Source organism: Equus asinus, chromosome 4, assembly GCF_041296235.1.
Source record: "Equus asinus isolate D_3611 breed Donkey chromosome 4, EquAss-T2T_v2, whole genome shotgun sequence".
NCBI lineage: Eukaryota > Metazoa > Chordata > Mammalia > Perissodactyla > Equidae > Equus > Equus asinus.
The window spans coordinates 139,245,042-139,264,521 of record NC_091793.1 but is presented as its reverse complement, the minus strand read 5'-3'; the positions used below and the strand labels follow the sequence as shown (position 1 = coordinate 139,264,521).

The 19,480-nt window shown below is 37.7% G+C and overlaps 1 protein-coding gene across 8 annotated transcripts in view; it reads right to left on the bottom strand.

Moving 5' to 3' along the window:
- The window catches only part of PARD3B (par-3 family cell polarity regulator beta), a 908,373-nt gene that overhangs the window by 773,390 nt on the left and 115,503 nt on the right, over positions 1-19,480 (bottom strand). For 6 of the 8 annotated variants that reach the window (XM_014836393.3, XM_070508440.1, XM_014836394.3 and 3 more), the window contains exon 2: positions 7,772-7,873. In XM_014836393.3, the coding sequence (XP_014691879.3) occupies positions 7,772-7,873 (102 nt within the window). Of the gene's footprint in view, positions 1-7,771; positions 7,874-19,480 lie in introns of those variants that run through there. The other 2 variants (XM_070508444.1, XM_070508443.1) reach the window with 2 other exon arrangements.

Genomic DNA, 19,480 nt, shown 5'->3' with positions numbered 1-19,480 from the left:
AGACAACATAGTTTGGTGGAAGAAAAAGATGGACAATTAAATCTTCAATTCTAGTCCCAACTCTATCACTAACTAAAACCAAACATGCTTATTAAACACCAAACCACAGGTAAGAAGTCCAGGTGTTAAATATTTGAAAAGACTATCTCAGTCCTAAAGGAGCATACAAGACATTTGGGGAGAGAATCAAGACTGAAGATGTTAAACCATAATAAAATTCTTAGAAAGAATTTCAAGATTATAATTGACAAATGTTACTGGGCAATAATATGTTTTTTTAAAAAAGACCATTTAATGATCTCTATAAAATTACAGAACACAGAGAATTCACTTAGGATTGGGATGGTCTGCAAACATTGACTGGAAAAAAAATACGATTTGACCTAGATTTTGAAAGATGGATAAGAAGTGAGCAGCAGGAATACCTATATTCTTTACACGTATATAATGATTTATAATTTCCACTGTATTTTCACACATAACTTCGCAACCTTCCCAAGACACTGTGAGAAAGATATTATTTATCACTCTCATTTTACCAAGGAAAAAATTGGAGTTTAGAGTGTTGCTCAAGACCTGAAAACCTACACAAACATATTCAATAATTCATGCTATTCCACTCTACAAGGATCTTAACAATTATGAAGGGCCAGACACCGAGAAAAGAGCAGTGAACAAAACAAATACCCTCTCCTCATGGAGCTTACATTCTACAAGAAACAAAACGAATCTTGGATAAGCAGAGAGTTGGGACAAGGACACACTAGACAAGTGGAACATTAAGAAAGTAATGGAGAAAGAAAGCACAAGGAACATAAGAGAATAGCCAGCATGGTATCATTACTGTTGAGGTTTGAAAAGGCTGAGTTTAGGTTTGGGGGCATTCTGGACCTCTGAACACGATGCATGGCTATGAGGTTGAGACTGGATTCAGCACACACTGGAAGGAATGGTATGACCTAAGCAATATGTTAAGAACAATGTAATCTACACTAATTACAGGAGTGTGTTAGCTATAATGGCACCTAATACTTATTGATAACTGACTACAGGCCAGGCACTCTCCTGAACACTTTACATGTATTAACTTGTAAAACGAGTACTATTTTTAGCTCTAAGTGCCCACGAGGACACTAAGGACACAGAGGTTAAGTAACTTGCCCAAAGCCACACGGATAGCAGAGGCAAGAAACAAACTGACTCTGCCTGTCCAGAACCCAAGCTCTTAGCCACTCTGCCTGCACCCATGGCATAGAACAGTTGAGGGGCAAAGAGGAGATAAAAGGCAAGATCACCAATTCTTTATAAATTAAGTAAACCTGCCTAAGATTTTACAGATTTAAATTTGGTAGCTGTGGAAATGGAAAAAGGGGAACAGACACATGAGACAGGTTAATAGACGAATGAATGGGATGCATTTATTATCAAAATAACTTCAAGTGCAAGCCTGAAGGACTAAGAGAAGAGACTCCCATCCACAGAAATAAGGAAGTTGAAAGGAGGAAGACCCCCGGGAGCGGGGAGACTGAGCAGTTCTCATCTGCACCAGGTGCCACCAGGATCCTGGGGAAGAAATGCAGAAATTGACCCAGGAAAGAAATCAGCCGGAAACATGGGGCCCTTTAAACTCTTCCCGGTTCAGAGGACGATGATGGGGTCAGGCCACATGACTGCCGAGGCCTCTTCTGGTTCTATGACTCTGTAATTTTGTAATTCTATAAGTAGAGCATCCTTTAAAAGTATAAGATGGAATTTCTTGGCCGAGGTAATCCTTTTGGGCTTCTGCACTGATTTCTGAAACATTCTCCAAACTTCCTCTGAAATGTGCTTTCAAAACTTTAATGACTGTGAACCAAAGAAAAACTGCAGAAGAAGAAAACCCCAAAACCCCAAATTCTGATTTGTTAAAAATCAAGGGTCTCAAATAGATGTTTCCCTTGAAATTGGAGTCTTACTGACAAAATAAGAACTCAAAAATGAAGTAATTAATTCAGGACTCTTTTTATAAAGAGTCTAACTTAATTTAGCATCCCCTACCCCCAGAAAAACATAACATAGCTTATAAGTTGTTCAAATACACACTGAAAAATTTACACACTTCATCAAATCAGAAATTAACCTTTCAATCAGTGAGTAGGAAGATGGGAAGAAGTCTTAACAAAAAGGAGGCGTTTTATAAATGTAAAGGTTTTACTTTAGCCTTCTAAGAAGACGCATAAAAGCATAAGTAAATATCGGTGTGGTTGTGATTGTGAAGGGATAAAAACCACTGGTTGAAATATAAACTCCAGTTTTACTATCCACAGCTGAGTCTGTCAGTTTTACTAAAAATACAGTAAAAATTATTTTAGAACAAAGTGGAACCAAATCCATCATCACATCCAGGAGCATCTCCCGTGAGCTGTGCCAGGCAGCTGCGGACTCCAGTAGAGGGCGACAGAGTGCGCATAGCGCAGCGCAGTGCAGCCCTGGCCTGAGGGCTGAGCCGAGGCTTTAGAGCATGAGTTCCCTCCTGGTGCAAACCAGTCCTCACTGCAAAACCACATTAGACCCCTGAATGCTTCTTATTTAACCAAACAATATGTTGTGATAAAAGGATTCTCGTTTTAAAGTGAGTTACATTGGCATTTTCATTTCTCAAATAATAATATATTAGTCAAATGTTTTGTCATAATAATAAAGTATCTTCTTAATTTAGTAACTTTTAAACAAATTTAATAAGGTCTTTCAAAACAGTTATAATGTACTGTAAAGTAGTTTCTTTGATATTTTAATATTTAAATTTAAAACATTTAATGATAAAAATCAAAACACACAGGTAAAAATTACACTATTAAGACTACCATAAAAATATTATCAATGTAACAGCTAACATTTGAGTGCTTACTATATACCATACTGGAATTAAAAATTTTTATAGTTTATATAAACTTTTATATAAAAATTTATATGTATAAAAAAATTTATAGTTTATATAGTTCATAGCTTATGTAGTTTTCCTACACTAACCCTGTAAGATAAGAACATCATATCCATTTTACAAAAAGGCAAATCAAGGCTAACAGAGATGAAGAAACTTGCCCAAGGACACATAACTAGTAAGGGATGAAGCTGAACTGAAACTGTGATATTTGAGTACCAAATACCACAGGTGGTCCATGGGGCCAACCCGCCCTCGCTCGAGTCCATGAGGACCCCTGGCATCTCTCCAAGATGAATCCTGATGACAGTCAAAGATAGAAACATCCTCCCTGTGTACTTTACCACATAATATAGTTTTACTTTTGTATATCTAATAAAACCATGGTAGTTTTACATGGATTTTATGAATCCAGTTTACAAAATAGAAGTTAACCAGTGCCATATTTCAGTATTATCTTACAACTTGTTCTACAACCAAGTCAAGAAATAATAATGACACAATCAACAAGGAAAATAATCATTTAAAAAGTTCACTACTCAGAGGTTCTCCCACTCAATTAAGAAACATCAGTGAGTGAACACTAAACTTTGCAGTGGCTCATTAAGCATCAGTCCCCAGAGTTCTTAGGGCCTTTCTATATTGCAACGAGAAACTATACGTGAATATTACATAGCTCTTGGGTGTGGCATTGAAATGATTTCTATACAAGACAATAGCATAACTACTGAGATGTTTAACATTCAAGTCCCGAAGAGTGAAGGTTCACCCAATGAATGGAGAATCAATTTGTGATGTACTTTGAGAGGAATGCAAGACCAATCAACTGATCTGAAGTAGAAGATCTTTTCCTTGTCCTGTGCTATCCTAAAAGCATGGTTAGCACGAAACTTGAGAAGATCATCATCATTTTAAAAGTTCAAAATAGGATAAGAGACAGAGTATTAGTGTCTTATTGCTGCTATAACATATCACACAAACTTAGCGAATTTAAGCAGAATCAATTCATCTCATAGTTCTGGAGGTGAGAAGTCTGAAATAGGTCTCATTGGGCTAAAATCAAGGTGTCAGCGGGACTGTGTTCCCTCTGCAGGCTCCATGGAGAATCTCTCCCCTTGACCTTTCCAGCTTCCAGATGCTGCCTGCATTCTTTGACTCCATTTTCAAAGCCAGCATTGGCCAGTTGAGTCTTTCTCATATTGCATCTCTCTAACACTGACTCTTTGCCTTCCTCTTTCATTTACACAGATCATTGTGTTATACACTGGACCCACCCAAATAATCCAGGATAATCTCCCCATTTCAAGGTCCTTAATCACATCTTCAAAGACCCTTTGCCACATAACATACTTGTTCACAGGTTCTGGGAACTAGGATGTAGACATCTCTGGACGCCATTATTCTGCCTACTGCAGACAATACAGAATATAATTTGTGCACATTCTGCAATCCATCTGAAAATTAGTTACTGGAATACAGAACTTATTTTCCTATGAAACTGCAGATAGTGGCTAGACTCCAAGTGTAGTCTCCAAAGTCCATTTGGAATTACACTGTACCTGGATTGAGAAATCTGGGTCCTGGGAAAGGGGAAGAGCAAGCACCAGAGGTCACACTGGCAGGCCTTGGCAGTAAATTGGATGAGGCTGCAGGCAGAGAGCTGGGTTAACTACACATGCCTGACATAGTAATTCTGAATTAGTTGTTATATTCCTAGTTCTATTACACATCATTTCTTAACAATGGAAGTCACTGTGCTAAAGCAAATTCATGCTTACTTTAGATTGATGAATTTTCCAATTAGAAATCATAGGTACAAACACCCAACACACCACTTGGCACACTGTAGAAGAAGAAAAGAGTAGAAATGTGAATTCTAGTCACCAGAGGCTGATGGGGCCACTTACCACCTGCGTGATCTTCAGGATGTTACTCGCAATTTCTGTGGCTGTTCTCAGAGATTAAAAATGGGGGGTAATAAATAGCTCCCACCTGTAGGGTTGTTCTAAAGTAAAAAAGAATATGTAAGTGCCAAAAACATTCTGGTCCACCTTAGTGCTCCATGAAATGTTCAGCTGTTGTTACCAGGTAATGAAGTCAGTAGCTTGAGCAGCCAGAGAGGAGACATCAGTGCAAAGGTGTCAATTCTTAGGTATTTATCCCGAAGAACTTGAATCATTAGACTGATACACAAAACTGAAGAATTATGGACAATTACTAAGTCTTAACACATTTTACACAAATACCAGTCATAAGATGCAAAATTCCAAAGCTGCTCCAATAACATTTTGACAAAATACAGGATAGAAATAGGGCAACATGGTAAAAACTTAGTTCTCCTGAGGCCAGAGGAATAAGGGAGGACCAAAGACAACCACTGTGGGTCCCAGAAGTTCTTAAAGTCATTTCTTTAGAAAACTGACTAAACTCTATTAGCTTCTTGTCTGATTTTAAGTGGGAAACCACTTAAACTCTAATTTCAGTCTTTACTGAAGTGTACTGGATGGCTTTTGCACACACTACACAAATGGCTTCAGCCCACACTGCGTTGTGATTTTCCTGCCTCCTCCTCCCCAGCTGGGTCATCGGGGGCTCCTGACGGCCATTTCTCACCTGAATGAGGGTGTTTCCTGGGGGCTGAGGTACATGCGCGTTAGCACAAGGACTATGTACATCCACCCATGCCTCTTTGGGATTGCGTTCTAGCTATATTCTAAACGCAAGAGATTATTAGGCAGCCAATTTGAAAAGAGGTGAATTGCAATTTTATCTAAGCTCAACACTGCCTCAAAGGATCTTGGGTGACTTTCATATGTTACTAAACATCCACAAGCATCATTTACAATTACTTCTGAATCTAAACTGACCCAAAAAAAGGTAACAGGAAGTCTGGCAGAACATTCTTTCCACACTAGACATATGGACTATCAGGAAACTTTAAGGCTACAGAGAGAAGGTCAGAAAAAATAAGTAATACTCTCTTTTTCACTTACATTATTTCAAAAAAGCAAAAAATGGAAGTACATTTTTTATGGCGATTTCAAAACTGTAAATTCCCAACAACTCCGCAGAACTATACCAATGAGGCTTCATGTCGCAGTGCTACAGTGCAGGAAGGGACGGGTAAACCTGAACCCAAACAGTACTTCACCTTATTTAGTAATGGCGGTAAAGTCCCTCTAAAACAGAGATTACATATAATAAAGCGGTTTCTGTGTCTAGTAAATAGCTGATGGTTTAAAGTACACTGCCAAGATAGTTAAAGACAATTCTCTAAAAAGAAGAGTTCGATAGGACAAACGGTTTCCCCGGGCACTGTTCACGGGATCACCCTTCCTGCATTGAGGTCTTGGGTGAGGCTGGCTGAGACATTTTCTTCGGGCCCTTCTTAAACCCGCCACCTTTCAGCTTTTCGTTTTAATACAGCGGACATCAGTGAAATTTGAGACAGCAAGGCTTTCAGTAACAAAGAACCCAAATGCCTAGAGTATTTCAAAGGAAGAAGGTGGCTGGAGAAAAGAAACAGAGAGTAAAACAGAAAAACAGACGTGAAAGTCCTCCTCTGGCGTCAGGAAGGTAAGTATTACTTACCATGAGGTCAAAAACTAAAAAGTGCGCATCAAAATCACATACAGCAGGAGTCAAATGTAGAGAGGAAAGCTTTCTTTTACACTCATTTATTCAGTAGGTGCTGACAATTAAGTTTGGGTAAGATATTGTACCAGATATTATTAATACAAGAAACACAAAAGAAATAAAAGTCTCTCAGCCCACAATCTATTTAGGGAGATAAGTCCCTTATGAAATGGATAATTATAAGGCAGAGCAAACCAGCGTTGCGTTCCAAAAGAAAACAGGGGAAAAAATTGGATAGAATGTCTGCAAAGACTAATATAAATTTATACAGTCCAAAAAGATCTTATGGAAAAGGAAAAATGTAAATTTTACTTGAGTTCAATAAATCACCTATTTATATTCCAGTCCAGTTGGTTAAAAAACACACATACCCGTACCAGAGATTGCAGAAAAAAAATACAGAGAAACATGTTTACAGACATAAATGAGCCTACTACAAACAGCGCTAAGGACACACAGCAGAAGAAACTTTGAAGCAAGGATCTCTGAGGGAGAACGGCGGTTCAGTTCTGGAGGACACATTAACATTGGCAAGAGAAGCCCAGCACAGAAGTAGTGATCAACAATGTGAACCCACAGCAACAATCCAGTGTATTGCACCCGAATGGTTTACTCTTATACCTTGTTCAGTTTAGCATTAGAAGAGAAATCTCATTAAAACAAGATATTTACAATGGGGATTATTCCCAGGTAGGTGGCAAAACATGTTCAAACTTTTTGGAATATTTGATTTAGTGTTTTTTATTTTAGGAATGAAAACAAAGACTATCATGACAGATAGTTGTTTGCTAGCTACTTTCACCATAGTTCTTTAGAAGACTTTTCTCCCCATTGTATTCGCTACTATGAAACGTATTCGGATCTCAAGCATTAAGTTGAATATTTAGCAAGGGCCAAGAATAAACTCCAGAGCCAGTAACGACAATGAGAACTCCAACAGCCTCAGAGCCTGACACTAATTCACTGAGACGTATGGGGAACTCATGGGAATGAAGCGTCTGCTAATTAGGCCACCATGAACAGATTCTCAAACCTTGACAAAGTTTTTCCAAACATCTGATGAGGAACTTTGATTTCTGGGCTGTCCAGGTGAAACCTGAACAGATGGTATCTGTTAACAATAATTGACACATGAGTTTGTTAAGGATCTCAACCTCTGAAAAACACGCAGCTCTAAAGACGAAAACAAAGAGGAACATTTTGAGAGTCATTTACCTTATCTTTGTCTTCAGCGACATCTGCCAAGACATCGTCTGGATCCAGGATTCCTCCATCTGTGTATTCTAAGTGATGAATCTTTACCCAGTAGCCAGGATCCTGTGGTAGAACAACCAAGGTTTTATGACTTAAACTATTTAAAAAGGTAAAATACATTTTAATAAAAAATAAATAAATGGGCTGATTAAAAACATTGCTCTAGTAGGGGCCAAGTGGTCAAAGCTCTGTGAGTTCCCCTTCAGTGGCCCGGGTTGGCAGGTCAGATCCTGGGTACAGACCTACTCCGTTCATGGAGGCATCCCACATACAAAATAGAGGAAGACTGGCACAGATGTTAGCTCAGGGCTAAGTTTCCTCAAGCGGAAAAAAAAAAGAGGCGGACTGGTAATGGATGTTAGCTCAGTGCAAATCTTCTTCACCAAAGCTCTAATAATAATATAATCTTTAAGCACCAAAAATAAATGTTATCTATTTATTTGGATAAATATTTGGCATTTTTACACTGTTTAACATAAATCGGTAAAATCAAAGTATACATATTTCATCAATTTTCCTGGAAGCTAAATTGCAACACAAAAATAAACCACCCTATCTATTTGAAAAGCATATTCAAGGAATTTCCATAAGATACAATTTAGGTAATCCCAAGAATACTCTGGAGAAGAAAGATCTTCTTGAGGGTACTTTCTGAAACTGGGGATTGGAAGTCCCAAGTAAGATCCGCCAAAGCTGTAGAAAAAAATCAAAAGGCAGAAATCTGTGATGGCAATAGCTGTCACTCTGGAATACATGAATGGAATGGGGTGACCATGGACCTCTCCACCTTTTTGAATCCCCAGGCTCTGTACATGTGCTCAACTCTAAGATTTGCAACGACATCTGGGACAAGAGCTCCAGTACTGGTTTCCATTTGCTGCAACAGGGCAGCAATTCAAGCTGCCCTCACCAAACTGGGAGGAGTGACTTAGGAGATTCCCAATTATTGTTTGTAAAAACCACTTAGAAGTATGAGGCTTAAGGAAAAGCATTATTTTCTCAATTTGATATGTGGCTAGATACTCTAACTTAGAATTAAATGACTTTTATTTATTTATTTATTTATGTTCTGCCTATTCCCAGAAGACATATGAAAATGAATCATCATAATAATGAGCCAAGAACATGAATCAATGAATGAAGAAAAAGATTAGTAAGGTTTTTATCAGAATACCCAAGCTATAATCGATTGATTCTGTAATTCTTAGAAAGCCTCTGAAAGTGGGAAGTTTTTGGCTATAAACCACTCAGTTTCCAGTAAAGGAACTGACACCAGTTTGTGAGGAGAGACGGAAAGTCTCCTAGCATAAAGCCGTAGGCTTCGCCACATGAATCTCTACAAAGGATAAGAACTCACATAAGCCACAGAACTGCAGTTTTAGAAAAACTAATGGAAATGGATGTCGTACAGCCTTTTCTTTAACTGTCCTCCAACAGAAAGCAAAAGCATACTATTAAATAATTCTTTTAAAGCATCTATTCAGAAAGATACTGACATGTGGCCCAAGCACATAGCTTTTCAGTAATCTGACTTGATAAAGTGATAGGCTTAAAAAATCCAAGGGAATTCTCCTTAGCTAGGCTTTAAACATTTCAAAATATTCTATAGAGTATCTAAAGAACAATTCCAAGTAAAATGAAAGGAACATCTTTTTCTTCTAATACTAGATTTGTGGGCAGAAATGTTAATGGTTTATTAGGAAACTTTACCTGCCTGATTCTATTGGCCAAATAGAGACAGCAAAGACATGAGCAGTGGCAGTATAACCAGGTCAGAAAATCATAGGACACCCATCGCACAGATTCTTTAGTCAACGATATTTGCCAACTCAAGGCGATTGTGTTAAAGAAAGTGAGCTAAGTACAACAGAGTAGATTCCAAATAGGGAGGATGCTAGGGTGCACAGACACTATGTAGCAGCCACTGGACTGTAGAGAGAAGAGAGCAATAAAGAACTCTCTAGTAACCTTTGGGAATTCCATCTTTCTGCTATGGCCATGCTACAAGCAACATATTTCTCCACATCTACCCAGGACTTAGGACTGAAATCTATAGAATACTACACTGTCCTTGTAAAAATAGCCTTCTTACAAAAGGAGTTCAATTTAATTAATATCTGTCAATTTCCGTTGAGTTGGTTTTTGATATACTATAGCTCTGCAGTTGAAATCTGTTGAGATTAACCATCTTTATAAAAGCTGAGGTATTCCAAAGAGTTTGCTTTTCTTAGGTTCATTACTTAAAAGCAGACATCCATTAAGTTGACTGCTTTCTTCTCATGCTCAGTTTGCAAAAGCAGATTTTTATCACCTAAGACTGAGGTAAACAACAAGTGCAGTGTAAGTTAAAGCAGGCCTCTCTTCCTGCCTTGAGGTAGGAACAAGAGAAGAAAACCCAAGACTCTAATTTCGAATAGGGACGCTCAGTAACAGCTCAGGGGACAGGATCTCATCAGAGACAACGGGAGCAGCAGACCAGGGGCAGCAGGATGGCGCTGTGAAGTCCCACAGCGTTCTTCGCTCTCACCGACTTGTGAGATCTTAGACATTCTGGATGATAAGATATAAGAGTTGAAAATAGGACACTTATCTCTAATCTTGATTAAAAGAGTACAGAACTTAAAAGTTTTACAGAATTAAATCTAGTAAAAAATTAATTTAATACATTTTAGAATTATATATTCAGTCCCCCCGAAATTTTTTAAGTGAAATACATGGTGCCAGAATATAAAAAGACTGTTTGCAATTGTAACTCGCCCCATTCCACACTGATGCCGCCATTTCATCCACTCCAGAGGAGAGAGTGGGCTCATGACAAGCACAAGCACACGTCTAATTCTGAACAAAAGCCGACGAGCCACCTGAAAGCAGTGTCTGAATGTTTCACACATTCGAGAGAGGTAAGGCACAAACACAGCACGTACCAACAGTGCTTCTGTCCCCGTGCTATTCTGGCCACATGCTGTAGATCGTTTTAAGAATATACATACATTATTAGCAGCCGACAGGCACCATAAGACCATAAATTCACCCCAACTCCTTTATGCATATAAAAATTTCCACCATTACCTTGCAGTCAACATTTTGCATTTCATTTACTTGGTTTTATTACCTTCAGAAATAAAAATGATCAAACATGAAAAGATGTTCACATACGTGTCTTGGTTCACACAATTAACCACTTGGCAAAGTTTACTGCATTTTCCATTGGTCATGACATTTCATGTACCTTTATATTGCACAAATACTGTAATACATATAACTTTTAAATTATTTAGAAAATATATATAGTATATGTGCTATGCAATAAATCTTATTACCTACACTCTAGGATGAGTAAAGTATTGAAAGATAACATAGTACACATTATGTTTCCTCCACTTCTGATAGCATCTTATCTGTTTTTTAAATAATGCACAGTTAACTTAAACCCTACTGGATTTGTAAAGCTAAAAATAAACTAGTCTATGAGGATAAACTGGAAAAGAAAACAAAAACATATGCATTATGGGAAGAAACAAGTGGCAGGGTACTTTTAATGATCAAGGTAGAAATTGTTCCAAACAGGCATTAACAGTAATAGCAACAAATATCCTTTCCTTTGGGTAGATGACATGAAATTTGACCCAACACCTTAGAAAACTTATACCAGCCAAAGTTTTGAAGACCAGTAATTTTCCATCTGCAATACCTGAAGGAGTAGGCTGGTGAGCCACATACGGCACTGCCGTGACCACCAAGCGCTGAGATTATGCCAAGAGTCAAAAGAGGGAAAACGTGGAGATCTCTAAGCAAAATTCTTCAGGTCCAAAGAGAAAAAACAGTCTGCCACGGCATCAAGGTCCAAAACTAAGGAGAAAGCTCCCAAGGAAACCAGTGGTTGGAGAAGGGCAGCAAATAGTGCTCAACAATCCAAGTAGTTTTTTGATGGCTTAATGTTTTCACAAGAACTATCTTACCCACTGGAACACAAGAACAACTGTAATATGGAAATTGATGGAAAAACAGGATTTTCCTTGTAGGATTTAACTTCACAAATTTGGTGGAATGCATCCATAAAATGAGATTATCATTTTCATCATTATCTTTATTGTCTTCATAATAGCAGATAATTTTAGTGCTTGCTACAGGCCAGGTACTATAGGTGCTGTGTGGTTTATATGATTAACTCCTTCATCCTCAAACAGCGTCATGAAGGAGTTGCCAATCCATTTCACAGACAAGGAAAGCAAGGCACGGGTAGGTGAGTTGACCTACCCAAGGCCAGATGCTTAATAAGCAGCAGAGCCACGGCGGTTTTGTTTAACATAGAAAATACTTTTCTTTTAGATTAAAACTTAACAAAACGCACAATTATCTAAAAATAAGTGAGGAGATCAGACCCATTTCTACTCCTACTTAAGTGTATGGATCCAGGCAAGTCACCATCACTCTGGGCCTCAGGTGCTACGTCATTAGCGAACCTGGAGGATCTCTGACCTTCTGCACGATGTACCACATGGGGGTCAAAGTGTAAAGGACACAAGGGGAGTGATAATGGAAGGCCTTGGAGTCTGTTCATAAGTGTGTGCAGTGCTCCACCAGAAAGAGAAATTTCAGAACACAAGTCCTTCATTATCAGGGAATTAAGAGTTTGGGAAGCATTGGGAAAAGATTTTCCTGCTAAGATCAGAGAGGGAGCTTGAGGCATCAGAAATTGGATAGAGAATTATAAAAACGTGCATGCATATAAAACTTAACTAACTACTTCTACCATGATCCTTTAGGCTTATTCTTCCCCTTTACCCAAGACCAAAAGAGAATCAGGTGCCCCTGAATGAATCCAGGCAAGAGACAGTGGTCAGAGTAGGTCTGGAGACTTTGGGGGGGGCAGAGAGAGAGGAGGAGTCTCAATAATCCACCACAGACAGTGCACGGAAGAATGAGAGTTCCAAGAGGTGAAGCCTGGGCAAAACACAGCAGAGCAGCACTGACATCTGAAAGAAAAGAATTAAGCCAGAAAAGGCAGTAATGAATATAGAGCTCATTATGAGTCGGTCTAATTGACTTCAGAACCTGCCTCCACCTTCCTGAAATAGATCAAAGAAGTGCAAACGTGAGAAAAGACTAGAAGAGGAACATGAGCTGATGCCATTTTAATCAAGCATGTTTCCTAAAACTTCAGGAGAACTGGAATGGGACCAAGGGTTGTCATGCTGGGTGGAAACCAATACCTGGCAAAGTCAACACTAGAATCGTAAACCTCAATTCATGTACAAAATGAAGGTGAATCCGTCTGTCTGCAAATTCACTTCCAGCTTTAAAAATCTATAATCCTACCAAATGAAAGTTGATACAGCCATACTAACATCAGATGAAGGAGAGCTTACGGGAAGAAGAATTACCAAGATAAAGGGAGACGTTTCACGATGATGACAGGGTCAACCCAACAGGAAGAAAACAATTCTAAATCTCTGTGTCCCCAAAAACAGAACTTCAATACATAGACTGCCAAAACGGACAGATATTGAAAAAGAAAATCCACAAACACAGTGGGAGACTTTTGATAGGAAGCCAAAAAGTCAGTAAGATATAAATTGCCTGAACATCACAATTAACAAAGTGGCCTAATTTACTTTTATTACATACAAAACACTGTACCCAAAAAGATTAGAAAACACAGTGTTTACAAGGGCACATGGAATATATACCAAATTTCAAAAGTCTAGAAACATTCAGAATATGCTCTCTGATCACAGTAGAATCAATTGCAGAAAGACACCTAGAAAATACTTGACTGTTTGGAAATCAGGATATACAGTTCTGAATAATCCATAGCCGAAAAATAAAGAAAACGAGAAAACAGTTTTAACTAAAAAAAAACCTAAGTAATATACAAAAAACTTGTGGGATGCAGCCAAAGCAGCACTTAATGGGACACTTGCGGCTTTTAATGCATATACTAGCAAAAAAGAAACGCTCAAACCAAGAAGCTAGAGGAACAACTAGTCGAACCCAAAGATGAAAGGAAGGAAATAAAGAGCAACAAATCAATGAAATAAAAAACAAATACTAATCAAAGTTGGTACTATGAAAGGCTTGAGAAAATTGATAAATACCCAGCAGGACTAATCAAGAAAGAGGAGAGAAAACATAAATCTCCAGTATCAAGAAGGAAAAAGGCAAACGATACCCTTATAAATCTTACAAATATTAAAAGGAGGATATTGTAAAAACTTTAGATGTATAAATTTGATATATGTAAATTTAATTAATATAAAATTAAAAAATTCTTTGAAAAGTATGACTTACCAAAACTGACAATAAAAATAGAAAATAGAAGTAATACAAAACAATTAAGGAAATTGAATTTAATTGCATTATTTTAAAACTTGCCCATAAAGAATATACCAGGCTCAGATTACTTCACAGATTAAATCTTCTTAATGTTTAAAGAAGAAATAGTGTCAATCTTAGACAAATACTTCTAGAAACTAGAAAAAGAGAAAAATGTTCCCATCCTTTTATAAGGACAGCATAATGTTGATATAAACACCTAACAAAGACATTACAAGAAAATTATAAAAATTACCAAAATCTGCATATGGACACACATACAAAAATCTTAAATACAACATTTGTAAATCAAATTCAGTGATGTATCTAAAGGATAATATGTCATGACCAAGTGGGATTTATTCTAAAATTACAAGAGTGGTTTAAAATTAAAAAACCAACCAAGGTTATTCACCAAATTAATACAGGAAAAAAGGATAAAAACTAAATGATCATCACAGTGGATGCACACGAGCCTTTGAGAATATTCACCATCAACTCACAATAAAAAGAACAAATCTTAAAAAGCATCACAATGAAAAACAAGGCACACCAGTAACAAATAGAAAAATGAAACTTTGAAAAATAGCATTTATAATAGCATCAAAAAATCAAATATTTAGGAATAAGTCTAACAAAAATGTGCATAACGCCTATGCTAAAAATTATAAAATATTCGGAAAAATTAAGTGTTTCATGGGCTGAAAGACTCAATATTGTGAAGATGTTGATCTTGTCCAAATTGACCAGAGTTAGGGTTAGGATCGTGAGGATCTGAAGCAACCAGAATTCTCAGACACTGAGGGTGGGGGTGTAAATGTGTGCCACTGTTTTGGAAAACTGGTAATGTCTGAACATAAACATCCCACATAGCACAGCAATTCCACTCCCAGGTGCACATCCCACAGAAATGAGGATATGGAAGTATCAAAACACACATGCTAGAATATTCATAGCAGGATTTTTCCTAATACCTAAAAATCTGGAAATAACCCAAATATTCATCATCAGTAGAATGGATAAATACCATGTCCATGCAATGGAATACTAAACATCAACAAGAATGAACAAACTACAAGTTTACCCAACAACATAGGTGAATCTCACAGCACAACACTGATCAAAGAGTCACATACAAAAATGTATAGACTGTGTGAATCCATGCATAATAAGCTCAAAAACAGGCAGAATTAACCCACAAGGTTAGAAGTCAGGAGACTGGTCACCTGTGAGAGAGGAAGGGCAGTGAGTGAAAGGGGCACAAAGAGGTTTCCGGAGCAATGTTCTATTTCTTGAGGTGTGCACTGACTATACTTGTTTGTGCACTTTTCTGCATGTGTGTTATACTTAAAAAATGTTTCCATAGAAATGAAAAGAACTTTTTGCTTCAGAAAATGTGATTTCTTTTTAAAATTTTTTTTAAAGATTGGCACCTGAGCTAACATCTGTTGCCAATCTTCTTTTTCTTTTTTTTTCCTTCTCCCCAAAGCCACTAGTACATAATTGTAAATTCTATTTGTGAGTGCCTCGGGCTGTGCTATGTGGGATGCCACCTCAGCATGGCCTAATGAATGGGGCTAGGTCCGCACCCAGGATTCAAACTGGCGAAACCCTGGGTTGTCAAAGCGGAGCATGAGAACTTAACCGCTCTGCCACGGGGCTGGCCCCTAAATGTTGCTTACTTTCTTCAAACCAAAATACCTAATGGTTCCCTTCACACGTGACATCTCCACAGATAAACTAATGAACACCACTAAAGAGCTGTTTAGAACAAGACTCTACTTCCCCAGTTTCCTTAGAAGTATAAGAACAAATCTTAAGGCAAATAAAAGGAATGTATAAATCCCAAAAGATGGGGAGGCCAGGTTATGCTACCAACAGAACAGGTTGCTCACTGACCACCAGTGATTCAAAACCGCTAAGACCCACAGAGGAGGCTTGGCGAGGCGGACCACAGGCTTATATGAGTCAACAGTGCGACAAGTCTGCAAAAACGTTACCACCATATTAGGCCATGATAACAGAAGTACTGTGTCCAGAACACAGCAAGTAATAATCTCGTTCTATGCTAAAGTGGTCACACCACATGTAGAGTATTTTTTCAAAATTTAAGAGATGATCATAAACAAACCGGAGAGCACTCGTATGGGGAAATGTAAATATATCTTATGATGAGTGAGCTGACCTAACTTAGGTTTATTCACATGGGAGAACACAAAAGGAAAATAGGTGCCATTTCAAACATAGTAGGACCACAGTTTATAGGGCACTGAGCTCTTAAAGTTATATGGTAAGGCAAAAGTCACTTATTGTTAAAATTATCTCTGGAAGTCTCCCAGGGAGACACAATATTGGAGACGGACACACTTCCTTTCGATAAGTCCAACACTACGTATTTTTCCTCCAGGACTGGGGCATAGTGTTCATTGTCTTTTCACCTTAGTACCAGATGAAGTATCTGGAGTGTGTCGGAGACCATATTCTGTGAAAAATGCTTACCTTAAACCCTTAGAATTGTCCTCAAGCCAGAGACGGACTCCCATTACCATAAGCACGTGGGAACTCAGACCACAAAAATTGTGCAGAGACTCATCCTGTGCTTCTCTGGGATGCACGCTCGTTGCTCACACAAGTTCAATTAGCCACACTATTCACATTCTGATCCCTTCTTTTCCTTTGGTAGAGCTTTTATAGGTGAATTTGTAAAAATCTTATGACCATGTGAGACTTCCATCAAGTTAAAAGGTTGCCATGCACAAGAAAGATTTGGCTTGTTCTGTACTGCTCCAGAAAAGATACATAAACAAGAGAGGTGGAAGGAAGCTCAGCATAAGAAAGAGATTTCAGAGAGAGCATCTAAGAGTGCAGCGGGTTGTTTGATGAGACAGTGAACTCTCCTTTCCCATAAGGAGTCAAGCAAAGGCTAGATTGCAGTACCTTAAGGATGTTATAGGATAAGGAGAAGGGGAAATTGTGTGATCTTGAAGATGTCTTCCAACTCTCAAATCTGCATTATCTAGAACCTCAAAGTTCCTTAGGGCTTTGAACCTTCAGTTAGAGAAACTTCTGGAAAGAACAAATCTCTGCTGTATCATAAGAATAATGTTTTCAGCAGTTCAGCATGATTGCACAATTACTGGGCCTCTCCAAAAGGAAAGTCTATGAGCAAAAACACTGTATTTTAAATTTCCCAATCTATCAGTTATTCTAGAGTCTTGCTGTGTAACCTGAAAGTTCATTAATTTATAAACAAATTTGCGAAAAAATTCTTCCATCTCCAAGCTAAAAGAATTACTCTGTTAGAGAAAAAATAAAAATAAAAACTGAGAATTTTCTATTATTTAAAACATTATTTTTAAATAGACTAGTTTCTCACTCTAAAAAAATTTGTCCCCACCACTCCCCTTCCCCCCAAAAATTGGGAGTTTTCAAGCTTTGACTAGTAAATTCATAAGTTAAAAACTGGTAGGAACCCATTGGTTCACAGACCACCTGGACCAGGCCTCTTCTCTTACAGAGGGGAAACCAGAGCACACAAAGGTTGAGCCACAAGGAAGGTAGCTGTTGGCTTATGATGTATAGTCCTCAACAAAATAGTCTCAATATAAGAGCACCAACAATTCCAGGAGAAATTTTCAATTTTATCTCATAATCCAAATTTTGACAATATTATTCTCTTTTTCAAGCAGGAAGAAAAATATTTAAGCATCAAGGCAAACACTTCACTTTCTGTTCACATATCAACTAAATATTAAAAACATTGTTAATCACCCATGTCATTTTCCATTCAGCTTTGTGAAGTAACCCTAATCTCAGCAGTTTTCTTTATATAAAGGATTTTAAAGGTTCATTTTTCATCCTGGGATTAACCTAAACTTATTTGAGGAAAAAAGGTCCAGATATCTAGATAGAGCTTTTTTTTTCCAATAAAGGAGAAATTGCAATTATTTTCAAATCTACTGCCTAAATCATCACAGTATACTCTAACTCTTTACAAGAACATAGAAATTTCCTTTTCCTATGGATCTAAGAGCGAGTTAAATGCATAAAAGTACAAGCCCTATATAAATCTTCAGGATTAAATACACTAAAATCTTAAAACCAAAGTTCTATCCAAAAAATCAAATATAAAGTCTGAAATTAACAAAAGTTGCAAATATATTTAATTGATACATCTATTTCAAAAGATTCTCAATATGAAAGACTTTTAAAACATTAAACCATTACTAGTTAATAACACTGAAAAATGCAATATTTCAAAATAATTTCAAAGGAAACAGCTGATTTTTTTAAAAAATCCTGCTTTCCATGAATTGTTTCCAATGAAATTTTATAGTCCAAAGTCCTGGATGCCAAGGTTTTAGAAACTTGTGTGGTCCAAAGGAATGCAAAGCCTACAGCCAAAGAATGGAAGCAGCCATGTCTCCAAAGACAAGGACAAGCTATAATTTTAAAAATTATTTATTCATTATTAAACCCTAAAAAGTGTTCTGCTACAAAATAAATTTTAATGAGAATTTGAGAAAGCAAATTCGTACAACTCAAGCCTTACTTAACGCAGCCAATTAAATTCAAACTTCCTTGCTGCTATGAGGCTGGCGTCTTTGTATACTAGCTCCCAAGAATACGTTCGACAGCTACTGTCAACTGTGGGTGTGTCTCCGTGTATATGACGAACGAAGACGGCGAAAAGCATGCTGCAGAAAACCACCATGGCCTCTAGGACTTCACTTGAACACAAAGGTTTATGCTCCCTCATTGAAAAATTAGGACATAGAAAAGAGGATTTTAATTTACATCAGAAGAAGTACTGGTGGCAGTGTTTATAAAAATAAGTTAACTCTAAGATAAACATAAAGGCCTCATCTACTTTGTTGCCCCTCACTGTTTATAAAACTTCTTTTCAGTACAGCAGTAATAGGAATGGTGAAGGATTATCTGTCTCTGATTTTCAAAAGGAATGGGGACACCATTGCCCACTATTGTTGGCTTTGTTTCTCTAACAACAGGGTCATTCATCCAGAATGCTATGGATAGATCACAGATGTAGCTACAAAGAATACAAGGGCACAGGAAAGGAAATAGGAAAAGCTGAGCTGGAGCAGCTGCTCAGAGATGACCTTCCTGCCTGCCACTCTAAGGCTGATGCCCTGCCCCATTGCCAGCATCAAGCCTGAGCATTACTGTATTCAATTATTTGTTAATTTTTATTGCTTGGCCTCCCAGAACTAGAACACGAGCTCCATGATACAGAAACCTCAATTATCTTCACTTCCATTTACCAACAACCTGAAACTTCTTCTGGGATCCACAATAAATTTGTCATATGAATAGGTAAAGACAAGGAGAAGCAGA